The 16,783-nt window shown below is 30.2% G+C and overlaps 1 protein-coding gene across 8 annotated transcripts; it reads right to left on the bottom strand.

Moving 5' to 3' along the window:
* Window positions 1-4,180: 4,180 nt before the first annotated feature.
* LOC111301977 (uncharacterized) lies at window positions 4,181-16,104 on the bottom strand. 8 transcript variants are annotated; one of them, XR_016328211.1, is made up of 12 exons: window positions 15,837-16,094; window positions 15,633-15,753; window positions 15,458-15,516; window positions 15,249-15,379; window positions 14,945-15,113; window positions 14,715-14,813; window positions 14,105-14,254; window positions 12,012-12,090; window positions 7,751-7,940; window positions 7,355-7,405; window positions 7,154-7,231; window positions 4,181-4,511 (listed from the first exon to the last, which is right to left on the bottom strand). XR_016328211.1 is itself a non-coding variant. In XM_089744594.1 (8 exons), the coding sequence occupies exons 3-7, from the start codon at window positions 15,508-15,510 to the stop codon at window positions 14,137-14,139; spliced, it is 570 nt and encodes a 189-aa protein (XP_089600720.1). In that variant the 5' UTR covers window positions 15,511-15,516; window positions 15,633-15,753; window positions 15,837-16,104; the 3' UTR covers window positions 7,518-7,940; window positions 14,105-14,136. The 8 variants fall into 8 exon arrangements, 1 of the variants encoding a protein (XP_089600720.1); XR_016328212.1 differs by lacking the exon at window positions 7,751-7,940 and having other exon boundaries at window positions 15,837-16,095; XR_016328213.1 differs by lacking the exons at window positions 7,751-7,940; window positions 12,012-12,090 and having other exon boundaries at window positions 15,837-16,104.
* Window positions 16,105-16,783: the final 679 nt, after the last annotated feature.

Genomic DNA, 16,783 nt, shown 5'->3' with positions numbered 1-16,783 from the left:
AAATTTAGTAATAAAAATTTTCAAAGATAGCACTCCAAGAATTTTCTATGTGAGAATTTTCTATGTGAGAAAAATCTTCTAAAAATTACCAAAGTATTGGAATATTTAGAAGTTTCTTTTCAATACAAAAAATTTATATTTTATCATTATTCTTAATTTGAGTAGTTTTTTAGGAAAATATACATTTTTGGAAATAAATTTGTTTATAGATAATAATATTATTACATGATTTTAAAGTGATAAAAATTTTCGATGATGGGACTCTGGGAAGTTCGAGTAGTAATTCCTGAGAATTTTCTAAGTGAGAAAAGTCTTCTATAAATTACCAAAGTATTTAAATATTTAGAAGTTTCTTTTCAATATGAAAAATTTTCATTTTATAAACATTTTCTTTTATTTGAATAATTTTTCTTAATAACTAAGAGTGTTTTTAGAAGATAAATGTATTTGTGGATAATATCATTATTATATGACTTTTAATACTTTTAAAAACAAATGAAAAATCCCTGAAGATAAGATCCTAAAGAATTTCAAGTAGCGATTCTTAAAATTTCTTAGGTGAGATGGTTCCTTTCAATATTCTTAGAATATTGGAATATTTTTAAGAATTTTTCAATACAAGGTTTTTATTTATTTTCAAACTTACTGAAATTTAAAAAATATGTTTTTAAGAAAATTAAGAAAATTAATCTTTAAATACCAAAATTAAGACCATTTTAGTCAATATTAAATGATAACACATAATTAATTAGTATCATTTTAAACGGGCAATGTGAGGGTGCTAATCATTTCCCATGCATAACCGACTCCTGAGCCTAAGCTATTTTTTACAAACCCAAAAATTATCTTTTTGATAAATTTTAATTAATTTTAAAATTTTATTTAAAAAATAGGCTTTAATAAGTAGCCAATCACACCTAACCAAAAATATTTATGGCAATTCCATTTTTTTTGTTGTTTGAAATTCATCTAGTGACCCCCTAAACCGTTATGACTATTTTTGTTTAATCATGATGTTTCTTTTGTAAATCTTGACTATATATGGCTCAAGTAAATGTTGTGCCTTTGTATAAAGGTTAACTGGTATGGCTCCAGTAAATGTAAAAAGATTTTGTATAGATTTTATAAGCACTTTGTAATGAAAAGTTTTAAATATAGATTGATAGTTTTGTTGTAAAAGTTGTGTTCTTTAATTTTACTCAATTTCATTACCTGATTATTTTCTAAACCTTAAATTTTTTTTTCAATTCTTGATTCACGTGACTGCTAAGTATAATGGTGCAAACATGATATAGTTATTATGTTGAAATTTTTTAGTAGCTTTAAACTTGTATAATAAAGGGCAAAGAAGAAAATATAAATGTTAAAATTTGCTAACTTTTTAAAAATGATATGGGACAATTTTAAAACTCAATAGTAACAAGTTTATTGTGACGGAGGGAGTAATATTTTTGTATCTAACTTACATAACAGTTATTGATAATGGATGGGAAAAGCGAACAAATTTCCTTTGCATTGCAACTTGTTCCTTACTTAATCCAAGAAGTTAGTGCACAACTTGAAGAATATAAGAATTCCAATGGAAATTTTAGATTGTCTCTAGCTATTCGTCTAAGGAAAAAATTTAAATTTAGGTATAACATTTTTTTGATACAACCATATTTGTCATTACCTTTTGGTTGGTGCATAAATTAAATTATGTAATATCATAACTTAATTTTATTTATTCATAGTTGCTTGGTGGGAGTAATTTGGCAATAGTACCCTCGGACTTACAAAATTTTGCAATTCGAGTACTTAGTCAATGTACAAGTGCAACTGGATGTGAGATGAATTGAGGTGGAGTACCTTTGAGTTCATTCATTGCAAAGGCAAAATAGGTTGGAGCTCAAATTCATTCACTATAATTTGAAACTACGAAAAAGTTAAGTTTCATATAAGTATTAAATATCGCTATGATTTTTTTTTTTTTTCGCATTTTGAAACTAAGTTAGAGTATATCTTGTTTTAATCATTTATATATTCTGGTTGGCACCAATTTTGTATTTAATCAATTGTATCCTATTTTATAGGATTATTCGAAGGAGGAAAGAGACCTTGAACCCTATTAATCTTGAAAACATTGACACTATGCAAAAATGAGTTGCAAATTTACCTTCCTTCCTTGATAAAGATTGGGAATAAGTTGAAGAAACAATATCTTGAATGAGATTGATGAAGACGTTGTTTTTATAAAAAAAAAAAAAAAAAAAGGATGAAATTATTCTTCCACCAAATGAAAGCCAATGGGAGTGTGTTGTCCTTGGTGTGGATGATAACGATTGATTTTCTTTATGAAAAATTATTTTTTTAATCTAAAGTTCTAGTTAGTTTTTATGTGTTTATCTTATGATAAATTAGTGATATTATTTTTTATACTTTTAAATGTATTTATTTAATTTTTGAAGGTATTATATAATTATTTTACGTATTATTAATAGTATTATATATAAATTCATGTGTATATATATGTGTATGTATGCTAAACTCAAAAAATTGTAATAATATATTAAAACAATTGATCTAACATATATTATTTATAAAAACCAAATAACAAAAAAACAAAATACTATCCGATACAATATTAATAACTTTGCCTTTTCTAACCTCTATGGGGACAAAACAAGCCATTATATGACAGTACAAAGTGAATGTTAAAATGAGGAATAATGAAGTCCACATTCCCATATGTGGTTTCAAATAATAACTGATTTTTTTTTTCTTTCAAAGGTAATTTATTTCTTGTTGACAGATAAAAAGTCAAGATGTTATAATTAATAACATAAAACTGGAAATCTAAAAAAATTTTTTGTTTCTAAAGGGGATAGAGCCCTGTAACAAAGTAGAGGAGAGGAGATTGGGGTCGAATCCCAATTTTGAGTATTTTCTTAAAGTTTTTTTACTACTAAATCAAAAAATTAAAGACGAAAACTTAACAAATTTTTATTTTTTTAAATGGTGAAATCTTTCGGCATTCTAATTTATTTATTTATTTTGGAAAAAATCTAATTTATTCTAATTTAATGTTAACCATTTAATATACTTTTTAGTTAATGGTATATTAGTATTAGTCATAACAAAATCAGCAATAAAAAGGTAAGACGTAAAAGCAAAGTCAACAATATTTATTACTTTATATGTGTCATTTAAGGTTCAACCTTTAGGTTAATGTACATCCGATTCATCGGGTTTGCTAAAAAACTACATAAATGATCAATCTTGTTTTTGACGGATTAATTACATAAACGTCTAATAATAAAATCAAATCAAATGAAGTTCTAGATCATAAGCCGCTTATCCAATCCCATTTTAATAACTATGAATGACCCAACTGCAGCCAGTTGGGTAATTAAAACTTGTTGAAGAAAGTTTGCTATGAACTTGCCTTGGGAACCTAGGCGAGCTTGAATCCTAACAATATATCAACTTGATTACACCCTAACTGTGATGATATTCTTTGCATTATTTTCAACTCCTTATCTTCTACTCTTCCTTGACTTGATTACATCCCCTAATTGTCCTCATGTTCTCTGCATTATCTTATACTCTTTCTAATTCTAAAACAAGAACAACGGCAAGTCTTCCCCTATGTCGATACAATCACCGCCATGGGAACCAATTTCCACTGTAAATGAGACTAAAATAATTTTTTATTTGAAGTGAATTTTAATGAAATTTTCGTGTCAAATGTATAATTTTAGGCCATAAAGAAAACTTTCTATAAATAAAAGAAGAACCATGGAATAGTTGATAAGGAAACATGAAACTGCAATGAATGCTCAGGCTTTGGTTTCACTTACACTAGATTACGCATTAGTTTCTGATGAACTAAAGAACAGTTTCAAAGACCAGTTAAAAAATCCTTGATTTCCCAAAGGTTGCTGTCACTGCCTCAACATGAGGAAATCACTTCATTACTTCATTCACTATCTCATTCCCCACAGGCGGAAGCAGCTGAAATACATACCACCACTTGAGACACTATTGACCTTTCAACTTGCATCCATGTCAATTTGCCTTAGTAAATGCAAGATACACAGGATTCATCCTCAAGGCCTACAGTAAATGCTCCGAAATTTTTCTATTTTGAAACATCAGCAATGACAATTAGTACAATTTACTTACACATGAAGCTGCTATATTTGGTAATCTCTTTGGGCATGTTATAAATGACAATTTTCAAATCAATATTCTAGATCTCTGATATTTTTGGTGTTATCATTTGGCCACTTTCTCATTTCTAATCTCTAATAAACTATCATTTCTAATACAACTTTGTTGTGGTGAATGGTAACTGGTGTATGACAAGCCTCTATGACTATGGGGGGAAATTTTAGTCCTTCATGAGACATCTACAAGAAGCTTTGAACCAATCACCGCTGCTACTTATCAACCATGACATCAGCTCAGTCTCTTTTCTGCAATGAATTGGGCGAAGAAGGGATATGGTTGTATTCACTTGATCAACAAACCTGCATAAGAAAAGTAAATTACCGGATCAGCCCCAAAATTTTAACTGCTTGCAAATCACTGTTTTAACTGTTCAAGGATATAGAGAGAGACTGTAAGAAAACAAAAACCTTCACCAAAACATGTTTAGAACAAGTGGAATTGGTCATTATTTGCACTCAAAAAAAACCAATTAACACAAAGAATGAAGGGTGCTCTGCCGCACAAGCTGCAATTCTGAGAGCAGTTAGAGAGGGAATGCAACCATTACAAGTTTACAAGTGCCATAATTAGCATTTAGAGAATCAAAGAGCAAGAAAACCAACAAGTCAATCTACAAAGGTAGAGGTTCTTACTGCTTATAGACGTGAAAACCCAATACCCACATCTCACAAAACACACACACAAAGGAGACCAATTTTCTACCAAAGTGAGATAACAGTTCCCATGTGCCACATTGATTTTGTGAGAAATTGGAGGAAACAATTTGAAAAGCTTCTAAGTGGCTTCTTAACTTTTGTGGCCAAGGCATTGGTCGCCATTCTTCCCCAAAAAGCTCTCTCTCTCTCTCTCTCTCTCTCTCCAGAATTAGCTATTAAAAAAAGAAAACAAGGATAGGGCTCCTATTTATTTTTTTCGCTCGTTCTTTTAGATCCCCAAGTTTCTTCAGGTTTCAGGTTTTGAATAGAATCTATCTGAATTTGAACAGGTCATTTTAGTTCCATAAAATAAAAGTCTCACCAATGGTCAAAAATTCAAAATACCATTATGAGTTGATTAAATATTTAGTATCTGAACTTATGGACAATGTATGAATCGGTATCTAAATAAATAAAATATATAGTTTGCATCATGAACTTTCAAATTATATATCATGTGAACCAAAACTCTTATCCCGTTAATCATATCAACTTATATATATAGCATTTGATAATTATTATCAAATTACGTGTTCAACACACATACTATCAACATTTTTCACTAAATTAAAATATATATTATTTTACCTAAACAATAAAAGAGTTTAGGATTGGTCAATTATTATTTGTCATGTAGCATCCACATGACATTCATGTGAAGTTTTTACTAAATATTTAACACTTTTATTTAAAAAATAGCATGCATATAATATAATTATACTGGTTAAATATCATATAAGTGAGTGTTAACAGTATTAAAATTTGAATTAAAATGATACATTATTTGAAAGTTCATGGTGCAAGTTGTAAATTTCTTTTTTTTTTCAGTACCAAAGTTGTACATTTTCCCAAAATTCAAACCAAAAGCGTAATTAACTCTGCTATTATTGAAGTTGAGTTCATAACAGTAAGCCCCATGATAATGAATTAATTGAACCACAATCCAATGAAATATCATAAAAATCTAAATCCGACTGGACCTCTTGAATTTTTCATTACAACAGAAAAATCATAACATCAAATTCAGGAAAGCAGTTTGCTTTTAAGAAATCAGAAGCTATTACCACAAAATTGGAACATCCTCCAATGAAATATCATAAACATCTAAATCTCACTGGCTGTCTTGACATTTTAACTCAAAAGAAATATCATTCCGTCAAACACTTAATTTTAGGAGATCATAAGATATTACCACATATTAGGGCATTGAGCAGCTGTAGAAAAAGATTACTGAATCATAGATATCAAGTAAGGTGCTCAGAGTCAGATTGTTCTAACTACCAATTCAGTTAATAGATAAAACTAAGTCCACATCTCCATCAACCAAATGCAAAATATGGCCAAAAAGCATGGAACTTAAAGGCCGGATGAAACAACTGCACAGAATATTAGGCTTTGTTTGGTTTGAGAAAATGTTTTTTTGTTTTTATTTTTTATTTTCATTTTTTAGAAAATATTTTTTATTTTTTATTTTTTATTTTCTAAAAAATGTATTTGGTAAACGAAAATAAAAATTGTTTTCTAAAATGAAAAAATAAATAAATAAATAAAATATTCAATAATATTACTATTAATGTCATTTAATTATAAATATAATATATATTTATTAATTAATGATATTAAAAAATGTTTAAATATGATAACTTATAAAAGGGTAAGGAAAAAAGTAATGTACACCCTTTGTTTTCACAATTGAAAACATCTTTTTTTTGTTTTCATATTTCACTCCATTTTCATTTTTGTTTTCTACAAACTTGTTTTCATTTTTAATTACCACACACGCTTCCACTCATTTTTATTTTCTTGGAAAATGAAAACAGAAAATGATTCTGTTTTTTGAAATCAAACCCTATCTTAGTTTTTGCTATTTTCATTTGCTTAGCATTGCTTAAAGAGTTTTATGTGCTTCACCTCATGTTCTTTCCAATATTTACTTGTTGAAAAGATTTTCATCCATTTAAATATTATATTTTCCTCAATAAGTATTTTGCTCGTCTTTTTTAAGAGCTAAAAGCTTATTTTAAGAATTTCACTTCACTATTTAAAAATTAATGTGTTTGCATGTGGATGTTCAAATATAAGAAAGAAAAAAATCGCATCAGTTAATCATAAGAAGCCTTCTTTTTCTAACTGATAAGATTACTAAATCTAAAACAAAGATCGCAATTTATCTGCATAACTATTTTCAAATTTAACCAAAAAATTAGAAGGGCAGGAAATAATGAAACTTTTTAGCGAAAACAAACCCTTTGGATGCTTCTTCTAAGGTATATAGCAGTCTCATGGCATCTAAATAATTTCAATTCTCCAGAAATAATTGAAATCTGAAAAAGAAAAATGCATGTTAGCCTGTACAGCAAACAGTCACCACCATCATATAAGTAAAATATGATATTAATTGAATTAATTAAATAACATTAATCAAAGATGACAACAAGTGCACTTACTCTTCTCCATAAGCTGACAACATAATTATACTTGTTCACTAGCTCACGCTCCTGAGATTGAAAGTATTTAAAGGTTTTCTCAGCTGCTATTTGTTAAGTCTCCCTTTGTAGAAACTCCATCAAGACTAAATATAATCTAAAAGCAGTTCTAGATTCAAAAGATGAACACAATCAACCATAGCAAGGTTTGAGCATCAGAATTTGTTGACTTAAAAACCAGTCAAACTGCAGGAACATTTTCTCGTGGGAACAGTCATACCCAAATATACAGTACAAAAATGATGAATAAGAGGTATCAAACCCACAACAATGGTTATTCACTAAATCCCAAGTCTATAATATGACTAGCGGATTATGAAAAGGCCACCTTCCTTGCATAATTTTGTGTGTAAGCACCTTATTAGTCGTGTGTGGGCGCAAGCATGCTGTGGTTCTCAATTATTTATTTGCCACAAGAAAAGGATATTTGTATGCTCCCATAGTAGAAGGCGCATGGCTGAATTGACCTATTTTATTGACTCCTCAAGAGTTGTGATGATGTAACTCTGAGCAATCGCATTTGATTGAAATTTTGATATATGCCAACCTGGAGAAGTAATAAAGAAAGGGTTGCATCCCATAAACCATATCCAATCCTATCAAAAAAACATAAGCAATAAAGTTTGCTCAAATTATTTAGGGTGACCCTACTTCTCTACATGCTATGGCCTCTTCATTGCAAATGTCAGCCTTATACGTACATGGAACTTGCATGTTACGTCAACATGACATAATATGCGTTGAACAATCAAAATGTGCATGGGAATAGGTCCACCCAATTATTTATCACATATTGTAATCCACATATCTAAAACACCACTTCAAGCATTTTTTTTTCCTTTTGGTGGGTTTGCTAGGTCCTCACTGTATTGCAAGGCAGGGGCAGCAACACTGAAGGCTATCTCCCCCCCCCCCCCCCCCAAAAAAAAAACAATGGTGAGCTACTATTATAGGTCCTTCCCCTTAAAGGAATTTTATTTTATGTGAACCTGTACGCTCAGGTGCTATCAAATCTAAACTGATAAGAGAAAATGCCACACTTTCTTTTCTTTGCAAAAAAAAAAAAAAAGCTAACAGATATTGACACTTAATTCAAGTGAACCTATAGGCTCTCATGTTATCAAATTGTAAACTGAAAACAGATACTACACTTTAATTTATTTTTGAAAGTTATCAGATACCACACTTAGGGCTAATTAAGCATTGCTGTTGCAGTTGAAAAAGTTTGGACCGAAAAAAATGTATTTAAAAAGTGTGGTTAGAAATTTTAAGTGCTTAGTATAGCAATGAAAAAAAAAGCTGAGTATTTGAAATATCTAAGATGCATAAAATAACAAAACTGTAGAAAAACTAAAAAATAAAACTGTGTGAAAAATTAAGAGTAAAACTGAATGTATATTGAAAAACTGCTCATAAAGAATTATACAAGCACCTTAGGTTTATATGCAACTAACTACTGTGTAAATTAGGAAACTAAATATTCCTAAAACTGATCTTATAATTGAGAGATTATTTATCCTTATTTTGGTCCTTAATTCTAGGGATAGAAATACTTAATTCTAGATATACAAATACAAATATACAGATTACAAGATTATAATCAGCTGTAAATAAGTGTTTTCTCACACTTCCCCTAAAGCTGGTGAATAAGTGTTTTCCATTCCTAGCTTGAAAATAATTTATTGAAATGTTGCACTACTAAGACCTTTAGTCAACACATCTACAAGTTAACCCTTGGTTGATGCATACGACATACAAATCAACCCACTGTCTAATTTCTTTTTTATGAAATGCCGGTCTACTTCAATCTGTTTTGTTCTGTCATGTTGCACAAGATTGTGTGCAATGCTTATTGCAGAATTGTTATCACAGTAAAGTCTCATTGGTCCATCCCACTTGATCTTCAAGTCTTTTAGGATAATCTTTAACCATTGTAGCTCACAAATTTCTTGAGCCATTGCTCTAAACTCTACCTCAGCACTTAATCTTGCCACCACATTCTGTTTTTTACTCCTCCAAGTTACAAGATTATCACCTAGGAAAGTGCAGTAGCCTAATGTGGATCCTCTATCAATTACTGAACCTACATAATCAGCATTTGTATATGCTTTTAGAACTAGTCCTGAATTTCTTTTGAATAAAATACATCTCCTAGGATTGGCCTTCAAATAGTGCAATACACAGTAGACAACCTGTAGGTGCACTTTTTTAGGACTACGTATAAATTAACTTACCACACTCACAGCATATGCTATATCAGGTCTACTATGTGAGAGATAAATGAGTCTTCCAACTAACCTTTAGTACATCTCTCTATCTACAATAGCATCTTCATTAGCTTCTCCAATTTTTTGATGAAGGTCTATAGGGGTATTCACAAGTTTACATACGAGCTTCCCAGTTTCCTTAAAAAAACTCATCACATATTTTTGTTGTGAGATGAAAATACCATGCCGTGAGTGATCTATTTCAATTCCCAGGAAGTACTTCAATCTCCTTAGCTCTTTTATCTCAAATTCTCTAGCCAAACACTGTTTTAGAGATTCTTTCTCTTTTTCATAATCTCCAGTTACAATTATATCATCATCATACACTAATAAAACTGTCACTCTCCCTAAATCAAAGTACTTGATAAATAATGTGTGATCTCCTTGACTCTATTTATATCTCATTGCTAGCATCACTTTGGCAAATCTCCTGAACCAAGCCTAGGAGACTGTTTAAGGTCATATAAAGCCTTTTTCAGCTTGCATACTTTATTTGCTTCTAGATGACCTCCAAATTTCGGTGGAACCTTTATATATATTTCTTCTTCCAAATCACCATGTAGAAAACCATCTTTACATCAAATTGTTGAAGCTACCAATTGTAATTTGCAGCCAATAATAACAAAATCCTAACTGTATTCATTTTGGCAACTAGAGCAAAAGTTTCTTGAAAATCCACTCCATAGGTTTGAGTGTAGCCCTTAGCCACTAACCTAGCTTTATACCTTTCAACAGTACCATCCACCTTATATTTTACAATGAAAACCCATTTACACCCTACTGGATTTTTTTCTTTAGGCAACTCTACCAGTTCGCATGTCTTATTTTTCTCTAAGGCCTTCATTTCTATTTTTATGGCTTGCCTCCATTTCTCACTAGATAATACCTCGGATAATGTAGTTGGAACAGAAATAGTGTTTAGGCTCACAAGAAAATTTTTGTGGAATAGTGAGAATTTTTCAAGTGACACAAAATTAGATATTAGGTATAATAGATGCTTAGTACATTCTCTGGTTCCTTTCCTAATGACAATAGGCAGATCATAATCACTAGTTATAGTTTGAGGAGATTCAAGCTCATTTTGAGAAATAGAGTCAAAAACTGTAGTTACCTCATTTCCAAAGTTAGGATTAGGTTCTTGGACTGGCACTGGTTCAGGATCTGGAACTTTCTTTCTTGAATGCACTTGTAATTACTTCATAGAATCAAGAACAATATTATCCTTTGTCACATCTTCTGTGTTTGGAATGGGTTCAGACTCAAATTCAATGTTTGACTTAAGCTCAACAGAAATAGATTTCGACTTAGAAGAATTAATGGGTGAAAATGTTGAAGAAGAGGATAAATCAAGCAAAAAGAAGTCTTTATCCTTATCTTCCATGAATGAAGTCTCACCCTGAAGATAGGGTTGCGTAAAAAATGGTTTACTTTCTTCAAAAGTGACATCTGCAAACACAGAATTTTTTAGTTGGAGGATGATAATATTTATACCATTTTTGAGTTGATGAATATCCCATAAAAATACACTTAATTGCTCTATGATCCAACTTCCCCCTATTGGGACTGTGAACATGAACAAATGATGTACAACCAAATATCCTAGGTTTGAGGTTGTTTGTGATATTAAAGTTGAGATAGAATTGTGAGAATAGTTTCATAAGAGTTTTCAATCCCAAAACCTTTGAAGGTAACCTATTTATAATATGTTTGGTAATGAGAACAGCTTCCTCCCAAGAGGATTTGGGTACGTTTGCTTGAAAAAATAAAGCTCAAGTTGTCGCTACTAAATGACTATTTTTTCTCTCCACCACTCCATTCTGCTATGAAGTATTAACACAACATGACTCATGGATAATCCTCTCATTTTGGAAATAGGTAGATAAACTCTAGTTGAAATAGTCTCCTGCATTATCAGACCTAAATCTCTTGATTTTCACTCCAAATTAATTTTGGATCATGTTGTGGAAGTTTAAAAACACACTAGTCACATCTAATTTAGATTTAAGTAAAAATATCCAAGAGAACCTGGTACAATCATCTATGAAAGAAACAAATCACCTTACACCTAAAATATTAGGAATTGTAGAGGGACCCTATATGTCACTATGAATCAAGTAAAAAGGAGTAGAACTTCTTTTATTGCTAACTGGAAAAGACACGTCTATGTGTTGCAAGTTCACAAACATTACAATGAAAATTTTTTACATTTAATCCTTTGAACAAAAAAGGAAATATGTTTTTCAAAGTTCCAAAAAAAGGATGCCCAAGATGAAAATGATAAAGCCAGATTTTGTCTTTATTGAAAGATTTTTTAGAAAGAAATGACAAAGGTAAACTATTCTTGAAATTACTTGTGTTGTTTGATGTCTCAAGATAATATAGTCCATCCTTTTCCGTAGCAAATCCAATCCTCTTCCCCGAACTCTGGTCCTGAAATTTACAATAAGATGGATAAAAAGTCATTTTGCAATTCATATTTCTGGTAAGTTTTTGTATAGATATTAGATTAGTAGACAATCCAAAAACATGAACATCTTTAAGAACAAACGAGGGACTAATTTAAACATCTCCTAATCCTACCACTGTAGTAAGTGAACCATCTGCAATAATAATTTTCTTATTACTAGGACATAGGGTATATATACTAAACTTTTGTGAGGAATGTGTCATATGGTCTGTGGCTCCTGAGTCAATGACTCAAGAACTCGCAATAGGCTTAACCGAGACAGTTAATCCATGAGAACCAGAAGCTTTACTTGAACTAGAGACCTTACCCAAGGAACATACCCCATTAGGCTTTTCAAGGGTTTTCAATAGGCTTCTCAACTTCTCAATCTCTTCTCTGTCCAACTCTCCTTATTTCTAAGACATCTGTAGTACTCCGATGATTTTTTCAGTTGACACTTCCTCAAATTGGGTGGTAATGATATCTTTCTTTGAACTGAAACAAGTCTTAAGATATAACCAAAAATGACTTAGCAATGAAGGCTAAAGAAGGGAAAAATAAAATGGCTATGAAGGCCTTAACAAGGTTCCGCAATGAAGGCCTAAAGTAGAAGTCAGCAATGAAGGCTGAAAATTTTACTTTCCAATAAGAGCCTAAAGCTTTAATACCATGTGAAAAAACTAAGAAATAAAACTATATGAAAAACTAAGAATAAAAACTGAATGTATATTGAAAAACTGCTTATTAAGAATTATACAAGCACCTTAGGTTTATATACAACTAACTAGGGCTTAAACTAGGAAACTAAATCTTCTTAAAAACTGATCCTATAATTGAAGGATTATCTATCCTAATTTTTTTTCCTTAATTCTAGAGATACAAATACTTAATTCTAGAGATCCTAACTATCAATATACAGATTATAATATTACAACCAACTGTAAATAAGTGTTTTCCCACAAATACTTAATAGACAAACAGAATGGACAACGTGAACATATAAGCAACAAAGAAACCCGTAAATACCTCTTTTAGTAAAGTTATTTTGAACTCAGATAAACCTCTCTTGTCAATTGATTTTTAAAAAGTAAAGACTAAGAAAGAAACAGAACAAATAAAAAAAGCTAAATAATTGATAGAATAACTAAATGAGATTAGGTATAACAATTAGTTTAATTACCAAAGGAAGTAACTGATTCTTATAATCAAATAAATAAACAATAAGCTAGATAGTTTTGGTAAGTAGATAATGGATTAGAGTATCATACTTTGTAATGATAAGTAAGACTAAGTATAAGTTCAATTATATCGTAGGATGATTCCAACAATTTAAAGAGGAAGATCATGCATTTATGTCACCAATTAAATGGTGGCAGCCTTGGCAATAGGGAATGGTGGTTTAACATTGACAATGGAACATGTTAATAGCATATCAGTTAGTAACAGATTGATTTGCGCTTTAAACTCTAAAGTACAAGGTCTGAGAAATAATGTACATTTTTCTCAAAAGTCAGAAGTTATGGTACGGAAAGACCATTATTAGTGCATTCTGTCTTTATGTGGTTGGCAATTCAATATATATATATATATATATATATATATGTATATTTAAATAAAGAAAAGATGTCTTTATGTGGAACCAAAATAATTTTCCAGGTCACTAATAGTTCTATGTTAATTGTTAGACAGACATTTCAGTATAGTAAACAAATCTAGATTTAAATAATAGTGCAACAGATAGTCCACTCTGTATCATAAGCCTACTGCAACATCAAAAAAGCTACAAGGTAGAGAAAAGCTAGATTAGGTTGGAAGGAAAAAGAACATAAATTTATCTCAATTAATTGGTAAGAACAATGAAATATTAAGACCAATAGCTGGAACTAAAGGCATAAGTTTGAAGGACTAGTTCATATGTATGGTTTTACAATTTTTGGTTTTGTTTGTCCTAAAAACTAACGAAAAAGATAAATGCAATTTTCTTACTAAAATACACACCAGTATCCATATTTGGCTCTTCTTTAATCACATCAAGGATTCAAAACGAAGATGTTATATGCATCTTCAAGCTGAAGGTATTCAACAAGGCTAGTGAAAAGAACATCCATCATGTCCACATCCACTTGCCAAAGCGAATCAGTGCCATCCCTGTCAACAATGAGCCGTGGTATTAGTGAATGAAGATAAGGACATGAAATTCAGATTAAAAAAACCTAAACCAACCAAATGGGAAGAATATTTGATGAGACACTTTAACAGTTTACAGAAAACAGTCTGCACAAGAGACTATGTTCTTAACCAGCTAGAACATTTCATTATTGATGCTTTTCATCAAAACATTTAATCATTGAATGTTTTCCTCATCTCACAAGATTTTAAACATCAAAAGTTGAAAAAACTATAAAAGTTCCATTTCCCAATTTTAGTGGTTGCCATGTGCAAATGAGATTTTTTTTCTAGTTAAAAGGAATATACAAGTCAGATTTGAGCCCACAAGTAGAGTGACAAACACCCCAAACAATTTAAAAAAAAAAAAAAGAAAAAGTAATGTTATTTAAGTAACATAAACAATCAAATAAAAGAGAATTTGGGTTAGGACTTGTTTCACCTGTCATCAGATACATCATCTTTGTGGGCTAAAACATTGATAGCACGTCCAAAGACAGAAGTCACCTTTTCACCCATTTGTATGGCATGGACAGAGAAACTGCAGAGAAATTCATCAATACATTACAATAATATGAAAATCTTAATTTAAGAGTTGCTAGGAAACATATCTTGCCATCAAGTGTATAAATCAACAACAAATTAATAAAAACAAAAAAAAAAGAGTATTACTTGTAATAAATATGACTGATGCTGGGAAGATGGTGATGTTGCATTTTATCTATGCTAATTTTGTTAAATGGGTTGATAAGTTCTCCATTTTGCGGAACTAGTGTATGTGCAAGGATGTGATCTATTTTGGTAAACCATCCCTCAAGTTCTTCTGGATGAAGCTTGAACTCTATTTACAAACGAAAACAAATGTGATCAAGGAAATGAAAAATCAGAATTACAAGTATCATCAAAGTGAAAAAAAAAAAAAACAAAAAAGATAGTAGTAACTGAAGTAAAAAAGAAATGTAAAAGTTTGGGATACCTTGGTTCCCCTTTCCTTCAAATCCTATGAAAATGAAATTGACAGGAACCGGAAGGTACATAGAATCGACTTCCATAAGGTTTAGGTAATTTGCAATGTTACCTCCAAAAGGGATGAAGACATATGGTGAACTGAAATGCAATTCATGAAATTGAAATGTTAGGGCAAATTCAAAACCAAATTAACGCACAATTTGTTCAATTACCTGCCTTGGTGTAGTTGTAAACACCCATTTCATAAGGGCTCCTGGTTTCAAAATCATCCAAATCTGAAAAAAGATAAGGAGAGAAATCTTTTAAAGAAACAATAATAACAACAACAACAAAACTTGAAAAGAAAATTGAGAGTATATTTTCCGGGAAAGGAAAAGAAAATCATGGGTACCTCCACGTATAACAGCCTCACTCCAAAACCTACTCTTTTCTTTAATAGTGAACAAAGAAAAAACCGAAGACGAAGAAAACTTGCCACTCTTACGACTTCCAACTCTGCCGTTAGCTACCAACTGATGATTGCCATCCCCAAATCAATACACAAATGATACTAATAGAATCTTAAAACAAAGAAAGCAAACCCTTTTGAAATTACCAGTATGATCATACAAACAAGGAGCAGAGATATAATTCCATCCATCTTCATTTCCAGTAGGATTCTCTGTCTCAGACCACGCCGCACGAACTGCACTGCCCCTCTGCTTTTCTTTTCCTTTTTTTCTTTTATATGAAGGTATTAGCACAAGGACTTGAGAAAGAGGGAGAATTTAAATGTCACGTCGAATGTCCTCTGTTACTCTTTCTTTCTTTTTTTTTTTTTAATTCCAATTTCAATAAAACCTAAAATAATTTTATTTAAATAATTTAATAAAAATATTAAATAAACTATTACATATTAAACAAATAAAATTTTAAATAAATCATTATTTATTCACATGTTATAAATATCAAATATCACCAAAGATATTGCAGTAAGAGATTTTATTAAACAATCTTATATTCCTCTAATTAAATTGAAAAATCTTACATTTTTTAAAATCAACAAAATCTAATAATACACATTCTCTTCTATAACTTTTTTTTAAATCATTTTTTCTCTTGAAATTTAGGAATATTTGATGTATACATTAAAAAATTATTAACTTACACTAATATAAAATAAAGTGTTTTTATTTTTTTATTATTGATTTTAATAAATCCAAAATATGATAGAGACAAGTCAAAAAAAGAAAAAAATTTGTTTAATCTCTTTCTTAAGATTTAATGAAATTAATAGTTAAAAAAAAGTATAAAACCTTTTAATTTTATTCTAGTATAGATTGATCATGACTTTTATATATAATATAAAAAGAGTAAAAATTCACTATATTAGTGTAACTCTCGTACTTTTTTTTCTTCTTGATCAAAATTAAATTTATAACAAATTTGAATCAAAATAATATTTTTAAACTTAATTATATATATATATATATAAATATGTATATGTTAACTTAGAATTATCAACACAATTAATAAAAGTAAAATTTATCCACCTATTACTTG

The sequence above is a fragment of the Durio zibethinus genome, chromosome 15 (genome assembly GCF_047325235.1).
Source record: "Durio zibethinus cultivar Kanyao isolate XHJ-2024 chromosome 15, ASM4732523v1, whole genome shotgun sequence".
Classification (NCBI taxonomy): Eukaryota; Viridiplantae; Streptophyta; class Magnoliopsida; order Malvales; family Malvaceae; genus Durio; species Durio zibethinus.
This window is presented reverse-complemented; position numbering and strand designations above follow the sequence as displayed.

Coding starts and splice junctions, on each gene's coding strand:
- LOC111301977 (XM_089744594.1), bottom strand. CDS start 15,510: ATGATTTTGAAACCAGGAGCCCTTATGAAATGGGTGTTTACAACTACA. Junction 14,814..14,944: donor ATCAGTCATATTTATTACAA/GTAATACTCTTT, acceptor ATTTCTCTGCAG/TTTCTCTGTCCATGCCATAC. Junction 14,255..14,714: donor GATGATGTATCTGATGACAG/GTGAAACAAGTC, acceptor CATTGTTGACAG/GGATGGCACTGATTCGCTTT.